The sequence below is a fragment of the Ailuropoda melanoleuca genome, chromosome 7 (assembly GCF_002007445.2).
Source record: "Ailuropoda melanoleuca isolate Jingjing chromosome 7, ASM200744v2, whole genome shotgun sequence".
NCBI classification, from domain to species: Eukaryota; Metazoa; Chordata; class Mammalia; order Carnivora; family Ursidae; genus Ailuropoda; species Ailuropoda melanoleuca.
The window spans coordinates 40,603,022-40,618,509 of NC_048224.1; the positions used below are offsets into that span (position 1 = coordinate 40,603,022).

Consider the following 15,488-nt stretch of genomic DNA (forward strand, 5'->3'; position numbering starts at 1 on the left):
CCTCGGTTTCCCTGTAGAATAGGGATGAAGCTTCCTTATCTCAGAGCAGTAAGCTCTAGTGCAGAGGCAGGTGTTCCTTCCTGAGCTTCTCCTGGCTCCTCTCTCTTTCCTCCTGGCTCAGAGAACACAGGGATATCGTTGCCTGATTTACCTGCCATGAGGTTAAGGAGCAAGGATGTGTAAAGAAATGAAGTCAGCAGGGAGAGGTTGAGTCCCAGCTTTAGTGTGATTATCATTGATGGCGCAAATGGAAAGGTAGGTGTCAGTTCCCTGGTGGGACACATAGGTGGCATCCAATTTTGTAATGGAGAATATTCTTCATGTTGGTGCTTAACACTGTTTGGTCTTACTAAATGCGAAATACAGGTCTTGGCTGTTCTGGAATATCTCGTACATTAAGATCCCTTAAGAATTTATAGAAACTAGTTCCATTAAGCACAAAATTTTTAGAACAAATAAAACCGACTCAGTTTCTGACCTCTGAAAATTTATTCTACAAATCAAGATCTTTTCATAATTGTGATGGTGTTTTAACCACTCTGAGACTGTTCCAGAGCCATGGGCCACTAGGCAGTATTAAAACTGGGGAATCAGCCAAAGCATCTAGTTTGCCTTGGTTCTCAGGTTCTGTCACGTAAAATGAAGACCAGGGTCCCCTATCTGCATGGCCTGTGATGGACGCTAAGTCTTTTCCTCTGTCCAGGGCTTCTGCTTTACCTGTCAAGGTCAGAATTCCATTGCCTGGAGGAGGGGAGTCCACTCTACCCAATATCCAGGCATAGTCAGGAGGAATAAACACCTTTTCTCCAAATCCCAGATTTCTTTTGATCCACTGACCCTGGTTTCTTTTCACCTTTAAACTTTTATACTCTTGACACTCCATAAAACACATACTGACAAGAGGTGGCCTTTTACAAGAAACAGCTGAGTGAACGTGGCCTCCTTGCTGTTACAGGTTCTGTGTCACCCATGGATAACCCCACCCTTCTCTTCCCCTAGTTCGGACACAACGTTGGCCAAATAATTGGTGGTCGAATGAGTAAATGTGTGAATTAATGAATGCGCACCATTTTTCCTGGGACTGGTGGCAAGACTTTCAAAGAGAAAACTGAAAGAAGGCGTACACATTTGCTCACAGAATTGAAGCTCACTTTGCAAAATTTTAGCAACGTGTAATAAAAAGAGCAACTCAGATGTGAACTGAGTTTGAAGCAACTCCATTGAGAAATGCAACTTTCTCTCTGGGCTAGCGTGGTCCAGCCCTTTGGCACAACTTGCTCCGTAGCCCTATAATCGCAGATCTGCTTCTGTGCCCTTCCTTGGCCCTGTGGCTCACACCCAGAGGTCTCTCCACATCTTTTCCCAGACTTTTAGCTTTCAGAGGTTCTCATCATAGTAGGGGTCTCTGTTTCCAGAAGCAAACACGTGGACTGATAGATTGTAAAAATGAACAATACTACAAAGGAAGATAACCCCAAACGAGGCTGTGCCGTCCCCATCCCCAGCAGCAGTCAAGAAGGCTTGGTTCCAGGGCTCTTGGGTGGCTCCGTTGGTTAAGCGTGTGACCCTTGATAGCTTGGGTCTTGATCTCGGAGTTGTGAGTTCAGGCCCCATGTTGGGCTCCACGCTGGGCATGGAGCCTACTTAATAAGAATTTTTTTTTAATTTAAAGAATAATTTTTAAAGGCTTGGTTCCTTGTCCAGAAACTGCTCACCCCACACCCCAAAGGAATTGCTTGGTCCAAAAGATGGAGAAGATGAGCAACAGAGTGACACTGAGGATAACAGCCATCAGGTAAGCAAAGATCCGGAACTGAGGGTTGCGGAAACACTCCCTCAGAGAGTAGTGTCTGGGGATGGGAATGGGCAGAGAGCTGGTGGTAGGGCCCATGTCCTGGGGGGGCCCCGCTTGGCTCGCAGGCTCAGAGCCTAGGTCCAGCGTATAGACCCGGGGCTGGCGCAGGAAGTAGCGGCTCTTGGGCTGGTCCTTAAGACAGAGCTGGTGGCCTTCCAGGATGATGTGGTTGGGCTCCAGACGAAGCAGGGTGAGCACGGCAGTATCTGTGGGCAAGTCAGTGACTGGCTGCCCGGAGGCCAGCACAGTGGGCTGGCGACAGAGTGGGCACAGCAGCCGGCGCCGGGCTGGGGTCACCAGGCTGAGGTGGGCCAGGCACTCCACACAGAAGGAGTGACAACAATCCAGCACTTTGGGGGTGTGAAATGTATTGTTGAAGGGGTTCCAGCAGACAGGGCACTCAGGCTCCTGGCCCTGCCGCTCTGCCATCCTCAGATGAGACACCGGGAGGCCTGCCAGGAAGGGAAAAGCAGCAAAGGGATACCCGTTGAGCTCCATCTTTGTGCTTGGTCCTAGGCTAAGGATTCTGTGCCTTGTTAAAACCTACCACCACCCACATTTCACAGATGAAACACTTAGATTCAAAAGAGGAAGCATCTTGTTCCAGATCGCCCAGTTCCTAAGCCGTAGAGTCAAGTCTGGTGCTCCAGCAGCATCCCCCCATCAGGGCAAAGGCCTGAGTCATCCCACTACTAATGAACTACTGGAGGGAACTGCACCCCCTCTTGCGAAGTTGAAAAAATGTTCCTTCTTCTCCATGTGACTGCCCTTGACTTCTCAGACTCCAGGGAGAGGCAGGGGAGCCCGTTAGTGGTTTATGTTGTAAGGCAAATACTTCCTTCTCTGCTGTCTCAAGTCCCTGACTAGTGCAGAGATGGCCTTTGTGAATTCCCCAGTCTGTCCCTCCTCCAGGGACAGATGCCAGGCCCTCTTTCCCTCCATCCATTGGGCTACAGGGCCAACCCTCCAGAGCCCATTTGCCCAGTCTTTGTGCAGTGCACTGTACTGGCCTGGCAAAGAGGTCCCTGGCAAGGCTTTTCCCCTTGACCTGGAAGCTTAGAGAGGCTCCCCTGCCCGGGTCCCCAGATCAGCCCTTCCAGAACCTCCCAATACTTGGCCTCCCCTGGCTCCTCCTCCCACCCTTTGTCCCCGGAAATCCCAGGGCACTCACCTGGGCTTCCTTGGTCCTAGGGTGGTCTACCGACTACCTGAAGGACCCGAGGCTCCAGTCTCTCCCTCTCCTGAATCCACAGAGCTTTGGGAGACTGCCTTCTCTCCACCAGCCACCAACCCCGGGGCCCGTCTCCATGGCAGCACACACGCCGCACCAGGAGCTGCCAGGTGGCCCAGGCTGCAGCCTCTTGAGCACACCTGCCTGCGGCACAGGCCACAGAGCTGCCGGGGTGGAGGGGGTGGGGAGGTGGAGGACCAGAGTTCCCCCAGGGTGTAGCAAGCAACCAACCGTGGAAGCCAAACACCTGCAAGATTGTGGCTGGTCTCTTCAAGACCTGGGATCCATGGCCTGGGAATGTAGGGGTGGCAATTTCCTTTTTCTAGATTGTGGAGAGGGTAAGTGAGCCTCTGGGCTTCTCTCCTGGGCCCTCACTTCTTTTCTAAAATGGCTAAAACCTCACACGAAGGGGCTGCCCACCCTGCACTTCGGTTGCTGTGAAGTTACCTGCTACACAGCCTAAAATCCGCACCTCAGACTCAGCAAATTTGTTTATTTTTAAGTAACATCTACACCCAACGTGGGTCTCAAATGCATGACCCCGAGATCAAGAGTCACCTGGTCCTCCGACTGAGCCAGCCAGGCACCCGCCCTTTCTGATCATTGAATGTGCCCAAGTAGCTGTAACCTGCAAGTCTTGCCACCATCTCTGTTCTTAGAACACGGTCAGCCTGGCCGGCAGTGACCCCTAAGGTCTTAGTCTAAAGGTTGGCCATCTCGCCACCCGTGGGGTCTTAAAAGAGGGAGTTGGGAAGGAGGAGAGTTCCAGCCCCACTTCCCCATTTCAACCAGAAACACCTAGCTTTTCTCCTATCAATCACTTGAATAAGTTGAAGAGTTGAGCTGTTGGGGGGGGGGGACAAAAAAAGTTGAAAAACCGCTTCTCCATCCTCACCACTCACGTTGCAGATGGGAGGCAAGACGTGGCTCTCACCCAAGGTCCCCCAGCTAAATAGTGTATCACCCACTGGATGTGTGTTATTAAAATACCACACAGTAAGTGTTCGCACCCGATCACCCATCAGGGGATTCCTCGTGCCGTGAGTCTCTCACAGGAGCCAGGAAGCGTGCGGGGGGTTTGGGGGAACCAAGTCTCCCTGGTGCACCTCCTAGGACACCATCTGCCCTGAGCTGAAACCTAAAGCAAAACCTGCTGGCACTCTCTTGCCCGTGGCTTCCTGGTTCTCTTCTAGACTTCTGTCACTGCTCCATGTAGGGAAGAGGAAACAAAGGTATGCAGAAGGAGGATGGAACAGCTCTGGCCGAAGCTGGGAAAGTTTACCCAGGATCCTTACCTATGAAAGCCTGCTTCTGTGGACCATGCAGTCATTCTACAGTTATTAAGGTATCGAGCACCCACTGCATGCCAGGAGCTGTCTGAGGCACTCGGTGAATAATGGTGAACCAAAGAGGCACGACTTTGACCTCATGGCATTTAGAGTGTAATGAGGGAAAGACGTCTGATGAGCAGTGGGCAATAAATAAATATATAATTTCGTGCATGCTACAAAAGACAGGAAAATGGGCGGGAATAGCTCCATAGGAGACCACCAGGGAGGGTTGCTGCAAAGAGGCGGTCTGAAAGCAATGTCTGAGGATGACAAGACGCCAGCCACGCAGGGTGGAGGAAGGACATTCCCGGCCAAGAGAACAGCATGTACCAAAGCCCGAAGGTGAAAAAAGGCTCAGCCAGATTCAGGAAGTGAAAGAAGCCTGAGGTGTAGTGGGTGTGGCTAGAGCAGGAAAGTGGCTCAGGACCGAGGGTGGAGGCGGACCCTGGAAGCTGCGGAACAAATCTGGATTTAATGCTAGGGGTGAGTGTGGGGTGGTGGGCAGGGCCTCATTCTCTTTCCATTTTAAAAGCATCATTCCATGGGGCACCTGGGTGGCTCAGTCATTAAGCGTCTGCCTTCAGCTCAGGGCCTGATCCAAGAGTCCTGGGATCGAGGCTCCCATCAGGCTCCCTGCTCTGCCGGGAGTCTGCTTCTCCCTCTCCCACTCCCCCTGCTTGTGTTCCCTCTCTCGCTGTGTCTCTCTGTCAAATAAATAAATAAAAATCTTAAAAAAATAATAATAAAAGCATCATTCCGGGGGTCCTTGGCTGGCTCAGTCAGTAGAGCTAGAGTGGCTCTTGATCTCTGGGTTGTGGGTTCGGGCCCCATTCTAGGTGTAGAAATTGCTTAAAAATAAAATCCTTCATAATCATAACATAAAAACACCATTCCAGCTGCAGAGCAGAGAACAGACTGAAAAGGACAGAGTGGACATAAAAGACCACGAGGGACTTTATCATTCAGGCTGGGATGGTGGTGCTTGACTTAGACCAGGCCATGGCAGAGATCAAAGGGATGGGAAAAAAACCATCTTTAGAGATTAAGTCAAAAGCACTTCCCAAAAAGCAGTGAACAACATAGATTCTGGAACCATGTTGTTGAGGCTCATGACCCCAGATGCATTGCTTATTAGGGCTGTGATCCCAGTTGAATTGCTTAACCTGTGCCTCAATGTCTTCTGAAAAGGAGAGTAGTATGTCTGAAGGTAATGCTCTTAGAGCATGGCACCCAACGAAGACTACCTATGAGATGGTTGCCATTATCCCTGCAAATAGATTTGAGAGAAAGGAAGGATCAAGGTTAACTTTGAAGCCATGAGCAAGGTTTCTGCCTTGAGCTTGGAGGAGCTCTGAATTCCAGAGTGTGTCTGAAGCAGACCTTGAGTACTTATCAAAAGCCTTGAAGCCTTGATCCAGTAGTTCCCCCACTGAGAATCTGTCCCATGGAAATAATTAAGGACCTGTACAAAGCCTTGATTGTAGGGATGCCCGTAGAAGCATGGCTCTAACAGAGAAGTATGGAAAACTACATACTCGTTCAACAGTGGGGCATTAATTAAAGGCATTCTGCTCCAACCACGTGAAGAGACATTCTGCAGCCTTTAAAATGATGTGATAAAGGGCACCTGGGTGGTGCAGTTGGTTGAGTGTCCAGCTCTTGGTTTTGGCTCAGGTCATGATCTCAGGGTCGTGAGATTGAGCCCAGTATCAGCCTCCATGCTCAGCAGGGAGTCTGCTTGAGACTCTCTCTCCTCCTCCCTCTGCCCCTCCCCCTCCCTCTCTCTCAAATAAATAAATCTTTTTTTAATGATGGAATAAAACATCTATCAATGTGGAAATATGTTTGTGATGTGCAATTAAGCAAAAAGAACCAGTAATAAAACCATATCATGATATTATTCAATTATCCAATATATGCGTGCAATGGAAAAAAATGGAAAATGCAATGGAAAAGCAAATACCCAAATGTCAACAGTGGTTATCTCTGGGAGTAAGATTATAGGTGGGTTTTTTTGTTTGTTTGTTTTAAATTCTCTTATCTGAAAATTCTCAACTTTACTGTAGTACAATAAATTTGTATTACTGCCCTTAAAGGACTCCCCCTTCCCCCAAAAGTAGACCTCACATTCTCTGAAGTTCCATGGCCGAAGCTGTAAAAGGCCGTTCAAGAGGAGGAATGTTAGCTCAGCACCCGGGCCCTTATCTGCCAGGGTCCCCGCAGACATCCACTGCTGTTTCAGGAGCAGCAGGGCAGAGTCCAGCCTCTTCAGGAAACTCTGGCCACTATCCTCCCACCACTTACCCCCAGCGCGCGCTCAGCTGCAGTAAGCCCTAGACACCACCCCAAAGCCATCACCTCGGGTCTGTGACCCAGTCAGCCAAATATTGTCTGGAGCATCACCCCAAAGTTTTTACCCTCAAGAGGAGAGAGATGAAGAACTAGCATTTTCTTCAAAAGATTTATTTATTTGAAAGAGAGTGAGCGAGCAGGGGGGAGGGGCAGAGGGAGAGGAAGAGAGAGTCCCAAGCCGACTCCACACTGAGCACGGAGCCCAACGCGGGGCTTGATCCCACAGCCCTGAGATCATGACCTGAGCTAAAACCGAGATCCAGTGGCTCAACTGACTGAGCCCCCAGGTGCCCCAAGAACTAGCATTTTTATAGCTATAGCTATAAAAATTTTTATCTTCACAGTTTACAAAGGGCCTCCGGTCCTGGCTTGGACCTAAGTGAGGCAACTCACATCTACATTTTATGATTGCCTTTTCAATTTTTTTCCCATCTGCATAAGGCCATTTGGGGTTTTTTTTGCCCGATTATTTAATTTATGTTGTTGTTTTTAAGTAACCCCCACCCCGTGGGGCTTGAAATCACAACCCTGAGATCAAGAGTCACATGTTCTACCAACTGAGCCAGTCAGGTGCCCCAAGGCCATCTGATTCTTTAAAACCACCCTGTGAAGATAGCTGGATAGGGAGTTGAAAGTATGTAGGCTTTGGAACCAGACTTATTTGCTGTGTGGTCTTAGATAAATGGCTTATGCTCTCCGTGCTTCATTTTTCTTTGTAAAATAGGCTAATCCCATTTTAGAGGCTTGCCATGAGAAAGGGATAGTATCTAGAACCTGTCCTGCAAAGCAAAGCAGGTGCTTAGTACACAGTTAGCATGATAGTTTTATACCCATTGTATAGACGGAGACGCTGAGGCTCAGCATGTGAAGTGGCTTGCTTAAGGCTTCACAGCTAATGGACGGCTAAGCTTGAAAGCTGGGTCCCAGGAGCCCTGCCTCCCAGACCAGTGTTCATGCTGGCTGACAGCAGTGCCTCTCAGGACTCAAGGGTCCTGTGTCCCACCCGCCCCCCATGACCCTCTGTGGCTCCTTACCTGCTTCCTCAGAGTCTCCTCCTCCAGTCCCCAGGGTGGCCGTGCTGCATGTGCTCTGGGCTCTAACTCTTTTCAGCCTGGTTTCCGGGCAGTTGTGGGTGGGTCTCATTTGCATGGGTCTTCTGGCAGCTCCTGGCCAGCTCTGTTTCAGGTTTTCCTCTTCCTCCTGATGACTTTAGACTGTCTATGCTCCTGGGGGACAGCCTGGGAGCTCTGGTTTTCTCTTCCTCCTGTGAGTCACTCTTGCTTTTTCTCGAAGGGGGTCAAAGTCCCTCATCCTTGCAGACCTCTGTTCTGTATTGGGTTGGTTTCCTGCCATGTCTGACTGCACTGCCTTGACTCACACCCAGCTTTACTTTGAAGGGTATCACTGAAGCCACTTCTGGCCCGCAACCCAGATAGCTCCTTCCCTACCCTGAACCCCCACAACCAAAATACAAGGGGCTTTTGCAAAATATTAAGAAAAAGGCAAATTGTCCAACAGAAAAAAATCAAGGGAGAGTTATTTAAGCATAAGCACAAAGAGCCTGGGTCAATTAAGTTGGATGTTGGGATCAGAGTCAAGTCCTTGCTCAATCCAGACTCTACCACTCACTAGTAATGAAGATGAGCAAATTGACTTCTCTAAGCCTCGATTCCCTCCCCTGAAAATTGGCATCATAATTTTATCTACTTGTTCTGCAGATTAAATGAAATAGCACTTGTAGGGGCACCTGGGTGGCTCAGTCGTTAAGTGTCTGCCTTCGGCTCAGGGAGTGATCCCGGCGTTCTGGGATCGAGCCCCACATCAGGCTCCTCTGCCGGAAGCCTGCTTCTTCCTCTCCCACTCCCCCTGCTGTGTTCCCTCTCTCGCTGGCTGTCTCTCTCTCTGTCAAATGAATAAATAAAATCTTTAAAAAAAAAAAAACAGGGGCGCCTGGGTGGCACAGCGGTTAAGCATCTGCCTTCGGCTCTGGGTGTGATCCCGGCGTTATGGGATCGAGCCCCACATCAGGCTCCTCTGCTGGAAGCCTGCTTCTTCCTCTCCCACTCCCCCTGCTTGTGTTCCCTCTCTCGCTAGCTGTCTCTATCTCTGTCAAATAAATAATACAATCTTTAAAAAAATAAAAAATAAAAATAAAAAAATAAAAAAAAAACAAAATAGCACTTGTAGAGATCATAGCATAGTGCCTGGTACACGGTAGCACGCAGTAAATGTTAATTACAACTATTACAATGATAGGATCAGGCAAATCACCGAAAAGAAAAGAAGTACAAATGGAACATATATGTAATTGCTCAACCTCATTTATGATTACAGAAACTCAAATTTAAATAAGACACTGATTTTTAGGGGCGCCTGAGTGGCTCAGTCGGTTAAGCGTCTGCCTTTGGCTCAGGTCATGATCCCAGGGTCAGTGGGGAGCCTGCTTCTCCCTCTCCCTTCCCTCCCCCTACTTGTGCTTGCTTCTCTCTCTCTCTCAAATAAATGAATAAAACCTCTCCCTTTGCCCCCCCATTCACCCACATGCGCTCTCTAAATAAATAAATAAATAAAGACACTTATTTTAGTATTTGTTAGTCTGAGAGGGAAAAAAACCGCCACTATTACTAAAAGTAATGGCAGTTTTCTGTGTGTTTTACTAAATGCTTCTGACCTGTTACAGTGAATGCTCCCAGGAAGCACAGTGCCTAGCGCGACATGGAATACTAAAGATCAGTGATTTTCCTTACTCTTTCCCAGAGAAGAAATCTGAGGCTCAAAGCAAACAAGGGATTTATTTGCCCTCTCCCCAAAGTGTGTCCATGCAGCTCATCTTCAGTTCCCTCTCACATCCTCTACGCAAGATCCCCTTGTTTCATTCCTTTACTGACTTTTTATTTATTTATTTATTTATTTATTTATTTATTTATTTATTTATTTAACAGAGAGAGACAGCCAGCGAGAGAGGGAACACAAGCAGGGGGAGTGGGAGAGGAAGAAGCAGGCTCCCAGCAGAGGAGCCTGATGTGGGGCTCGATCCCATAATGCCGGGATCACGCCCTGAGCTGAAGGCAGACGCCTAACCGCTGTGCCACCCAGGCGCCCCACATTCCTTTACTGACCTTTTAAATGGGGTTTGTAGAATAAGTAAATAAATGTATTTGGTGATCTGATCAATTGCCCTCGTCCCGTCATTTTATGCTTTTAAAATTATTTTTTTTATTTTTTTTTCAAGATTTTATTTATTTATTTGACAGAGATAGAGACAGCCAGCGAGAGACGGAACACAAGCAGGGGGAGTGAGAGAGGAAGAAGCAGGCTCATAGCGGAGGAGCCCGATGTGGGGCTCGATCCCACAGCGCCGGATCACGCCCTGAGCCGAAGGCAGACGCTTAACCGCTGTGCCACCCAGGCGCCCCATAAAATTATTTTATTTTTAATTTTCATTTATCTATTTTTAAGATTTTATTTATTTGTCAATGAGTGTGAGCGCACAAGCAGGGGGAGTGGCAGGCAGAGGGAGAGGGATCATGACCAGACCGACTGAACCACCCAGGCGTTCCAAAATTATTTTATTTTTTAAAGATTTTACTTTTTAAATAATCTCTACACCCAACATGGAGCTCGAACCCACAACCCCAAAATCAAGAGTTCCGTGCTCTACCGACTGAGCCAGCCAGGCGCCCCCAAATTATTTTCGAACACATAATACATTCAGCACGTAAACGGTTTGATTTTGCAATGAAAATGTTCTCTTTCAGCCACCTCATTTCCCTGAAAATTAAGGTATTATGCTGTCAGTTTCTTGTGTATCTTAAAAAGATATTTTATGGATACACAAACAAAACTGCTATGGCAAAATGTCTGCATATTCTTTTTCTTCCTCTTTACACAAATGTGCACGTGGTGTACACTCTTTGGCACCTTGCTTTTTTCACTAACGGTGCACCTGAGATGGCATTCTATATTAGTACCCAAAGAGTTTTTGCAGTTTTTTCGTGGTTGTATACTATTTCATTGAATGAGCCATAAATTACTTAACCATTCCCCTACGGATCGCATGCCTTCATATTCAATATATAAATATCAGTTGGAAAAATAAATGTCGAAATGATTGCGGGATTTAGATTAGTCTAGAATTGTGTGAAAATAAAGCTGTGGACTTCAGGAGGTTGCCAATCCCTGAGGAAGATCTCTGGAAGCAATTCTCTTTCTGAGCTAGAGACAGAGGGACGCCTGGAGGCATGCCTGGATGGCCGGAAAGTCCCGGAATTTCAGTGTCCGGTGTCCCTGCCGGTTAACTGTTCACGGGGATTCAAGACACTGATTCAGCCCAAAGGATCTGGTTTGTATTGGAGAGTTGGGAAGCTGTGCTTTCTGGTTTGGCAGCACTCGTGCAAACCACGAAGAAGTTCGTACACCTTGACCTAAGAATATAATTCCCCGGAAGTACCCAACAGATATATGTGATATTGAGATTTAGAACAAGAAATACATATATTTGGTCTTCATTCTATTCTGGGCACCAAGCTTGGAAAACCCTTGGGATTTCCTAAGTGATAGAACAATAAAGGTATCTTTTGTTATGTGAATGTGGCAACTTTTGGAAAGCCCCCAGGCGACCTAAGTTGTCAGTCCAACCAACCTTTGATTACGGGGTTGGGAATTTCAGTCCAGCCTGCACGCCCATCCCCTGGAAGCAGAGAGGGGCTAGAGACTGAATTCATTCAGCAATGGCCTTAATTTAATCAATCATGCTGTAGCGAGGCCTCCATAAAAACTGAAAAGGCTGGGGTTCAGAGAGCTTCTGAACTGATTCATGAACTCAGGGCAGTGCTGGGAGGATGGCAGACTTGGCCAGGGCAGAGAAGCCGCACACCCCTTCCCACATACCCTGCCTGCCCCACGCATCTCTCCCATCAGGCTGTTCATCTGCAGCCTTTATAATAAGCTGGTAAGGATAAGCAAATGTTTCTCTGAGTTCTGTAAGCCTCGGTAGCAAAAAAAAAATTTTTTTTTAAGATTTTTATTTATTTATTAGAGAGAGAACACGGCCAGAGTGAGGGGCAGAGGGAGAAGCAGACTGCCCACTGAGCAGCAACCCTGACGCAGGGCTAGATCCCAGGACCCTGGGATCATGACCTGAGCCGAAGGCAGAGGCTTAACGACTGAGCCACCCAGGCGCCCCAACCATGTTGGTAAATTAATCAAACTCAAGGAGGGGGTCGTGGGAACCCACCATCTAGAGCTAGTTGATCAGAAGTACAGGTGACAGCCTGGACTTGGGACTGGTGTCTGAAGTTTGTGTGGTGGTGGTGATGGTGGGAATGTCTTGTGGGACTGAGCCCTTAACCTGTGGGATCTGGTGCTATCTCCAGCTAGGTAGTGTCAGAATTGAATTGCTTGGTGGTGATGAAAGATAACACGCGCTGAAATTGGGCTCACAATCAATATGCTTGTATCTTTTGATTAGAATGTTCACCGAAGTTTTAAGCAAAAAAAGATTGAAAAAACTATAAAAGCCCAGCTATGGCACATCAATTCAGTGGAAAACTACCTAATCATTTAAATTGTTGTTGCAGAAGAACTTTAATTGACCTGAGAAAATGATCACAACATTTGTAAACAGAGGAGGGAAAGCAGTTTACAGAATGGGGTGTATGATGTGACCCAGATTCTGTAAAACAACATTTATACATAAAGACTGAAAGGCCACAAGGCAAAACATGGATAAGCTTGCTGGTATTGTCATTTTGTTTTCACTTATGTTATTCTAAATTTTTATCAATGAATATGTATTACTTTCATAATAGGAAAATTCACTTGGAAAGTCAGTGTGTTTTCTGCAGCCAGGAAATCCAGAACTCAAAAAGGAGAGCAGGGAGGGTATGTAAGTAATCAGTCAGGGTGTTGCAAGCACTGAAATAAAAATGAAATAAACCACGGCCCTTTTCCGGGTCACTGATTGTCTAGTGAGCAAATGCATTATCACAACGTCTCTGGGTGGTCAAGGCTTGGGAGTACTTTGCAAACAGTGGAAAATTTTTTCAGGAAGATACCCAGAAGAGATAGTGAGGCATCTCAGGAATTTGAGTTGAACTAATTTAGTTCATGCATGGGGGGATGAGGTAAGCCAACTGGAAAAGCACCTCATCTAAGCAGTACCTGGGGGGCCGGGTGAGTGAGAAGTCATGAGACTTGGTGGAGCCCAGCCAAGGAGTGGAGTGGAGGCGCAGGGCGGCATGAACCCATCTGGGGAGGAAGAGGCAGCAGAAGGCAGTAGAAGGGCCATGGAGGAAGGAGAAAAGGCAGGTATTAGCCCGGTGATGATCACTGGTTATCAGGGGCAAGGGGCACCGCTCCCTGTGGGGCACCACATTGCCATTACTCAGAGCCTTGCCTTAGGCCTGTCCAGAGTTGGGGACAGTCCCAGCGGCAAAGGCATCACCTGCAGATTGTTCCGAATCCCAACTTCACACCTACTATGTGCATTTTTACAAGATCCTTAGGAGATTTGGGGACATGTGAAAGTATGAAGACTGAGGATTTAGGAGAAATATCGCCAATATATGCTCCTTGGCTCATCCTGATTACATTCGTGATTCATCACATTCAGCCTCATGAAAACTTGCCAAGAATGTGACCCCAGGAGGAAAATGTCCTGGACAGGGCTGGGTGAATGCCCACCTGGGAACAGACATTCCCCTGCCTCTGCCTCAGGCAGCATCTGAATCTGCTTTACAAGGTCACAATCCCTTACACAAAACCCTTGTGGGCAGATGTGTTTCAGAATTCAGACTTTTTCATATCTTAGGAGAATGATATGGGACATTTACCAATATATTAAGTAATTCTCCTGCTGGGATCTGAGCTAGGACCCTGGGATCAAATGCTTTAATATTCTGCAATTTATTATTTTAAAAAATAGAATAAACAGGGTAAGGCCAGGTCAATTTTGGTGCCAAATTTAATGAAAAAACTTTGTCTTCAGAGGGCAAGGATATTATTATTATTATTTTTAATCTTGTATTTATTTTTTTAAGTAGGCTCCATGCCCAATGCTGGAACTCAGGACCCTGAGATCAAGAGTCACGTGCTCTACCAACGGAGCCAGCCAGGCGCCCCCAGGGTCCAGGGATTGTGGGGAAGCCTTACGAACTATTCTATGTTTAGAATGTATCAGGCAGTTAGAAACACTGAATGGTACCATCTCCCTGTTGTAGGTAACCTCAGACTTAGCAGGAACTACAAGACCTAGCAATTCTTTCAACTATAAAGTCATTCCCATGCTGCCTCTCATCAAGCAGGTCACACCCGGCGTTGTTATTCCCAGAACTCACAGGGGTTTTGGTGAAGTGAAGAGTTGATCCCGGCTGAGGTCGAGGTGAAATGTCAGAGCGGCAGCCGGAACCCAGGGCCACCAAGTCCCGGCCCTGCGCTCTCCTCCGGCTGCGGGCAGTGCGCAGGGTGCGCATACGCCCCGGGGCCACCTCCTCCTAGGAGTCCCCATGCAGAGGCCAGGCTCGGCGGAAGGATGAGGAATAACACGCCTGCCACACGTGCCACCTGCTATGTGTACAAACACGGAGCTGAGATTGGACCGTTCTTTCTCCAGCTAGGCTGTGAATGACGCATCTCATCCCCAGACTTTCAGCCTCGTCAGGGTGGTGGTAGTCCTCAGAAAGTCCTTGGTGTGAGTCAAGTCGTCACACTTCTTCTGAAGCCTGTCTCCAGGTAAGTCCTGCCAGGAAGACAGTGGTAAAGAGTTTGCTGGAAGCTGTTGGTACAACGAAGGTCCAAGGAGTTTCCAGGAAAGTCTCAAAGGCCTTCTCCAAACGCCAGGAGAGAAGGCTCCAGGGCCAGAGTCCATCTCCGCTCTTGGGATGATGCCCTGCTGACACCGGCAGAGGGACCCTCATGGGCTTCTGAGGATCAAAATCAGGAAACCAGGGGCACCTGGCTGGCTCAGTCGGTGGAGCACGCAACACTTAATCTTGGGGTTGTGAGTTTGAGGCCCACTTTGGGTGTAGGGATTATTCGAAATTAAAATATTTTTTAAAAAATGAGGAAACCAGAGGCCTCACTCGTCTCCAGGGTTGCAGGCATCATTTCTGCTCGTCCTTGGGCCCCATGGTCTCTCACTCTCATCTGTGCTGCAGTCTGTGTCTGTGCTGCTTCCCTTCTCTTGCGGGGGTTTAGTCTTTTTTTTTTTTTTTTTATTAACTTGTCAGAGTGTGAGCACAAGTGGGGGAGTGGCAGGCAGACGGAGGAGCAGCCTCCCCGCTGAGCTAGGACCCCCGATGTAGGACTCCATCCCAGGACCCCGGGATCATGACCTGAGCTGAAGGCAGATACGTCACCGACTGAGCCACGCAGGCATCTGTCGGGGGTTTATTCTTTAACTCTTTTTGTAATAAGCGTCCAGTGGAGAAAAACGAGGAAACTGAGATGAACGTAATCATCCTGACACTTGGGAACAGAGCTGAGCGCTATTCTAGGGGCTCTGCCGGAATCCTGTACCATTCCTGGTGACAGCAGTGGGCGGTGCTATTATTGTATCATTCCTGTTTTACAGATGAAGGCACAAGGCGCAGAGAAATTAAGCCATTTGCCCCAAGAGCTGGGCAAAGAAGTGGCAGCCTGGGATTTGAACCAGGCAGGGTGGTGTCAGAGTCCACACCCTTAACCCACCACGCCTTTTTATAAGTATTTTAAATGTCAA

General features: G+C 48.0%; 1 protein-coding gene across 3 annotated transcripts; it reads right to left on the bottom strand.

Annotated features, from left to right (window-relative positions):
• Positions 1 to 379: 379 nt before the first annotated feature.
• Positions 380 to 14,975, bottom strand: RNF183 (ring finger protein 183). 3 transcript variants are annotated; one of them, XM_019795904.2, is made up of 2 exons: positions 14,107 to 14,975; positions 380 to 2,307 (listed from the first exon to the last, which is right to left on the bottom strand). In XM_019795904.2, the coding sequence occupies exon 2, from the start codon at positions 2,282 to 2,284 to the stop codon at positions 1,712 to 1,714; it is 573 nt and encodes a 190-aa protein (XP_019651463.1). In that variant the 5' UTR covers positions 2,285 to 2,307; positions 14,107 to 14,975; the 3' UTR covers positions 380 to 1,711. The 3 variants fall into 3 exon arrangements, with proteins under 3 accessions (XP_019651463.1, XP_002915828.3, XP_034520209.1); XM_002915782.4 differs by lacking the exon at positions 14,107 to 14,975 and adding an exon at positions 7,804 to 8,150; XM_034664318.1 differs by lacking the exon at positions 14,107 to 14,975 and adding an exon at positions 3,027 to 3,227.
• Positions 14,976 to 15,488: the final 513 nt, after the last annotated feature.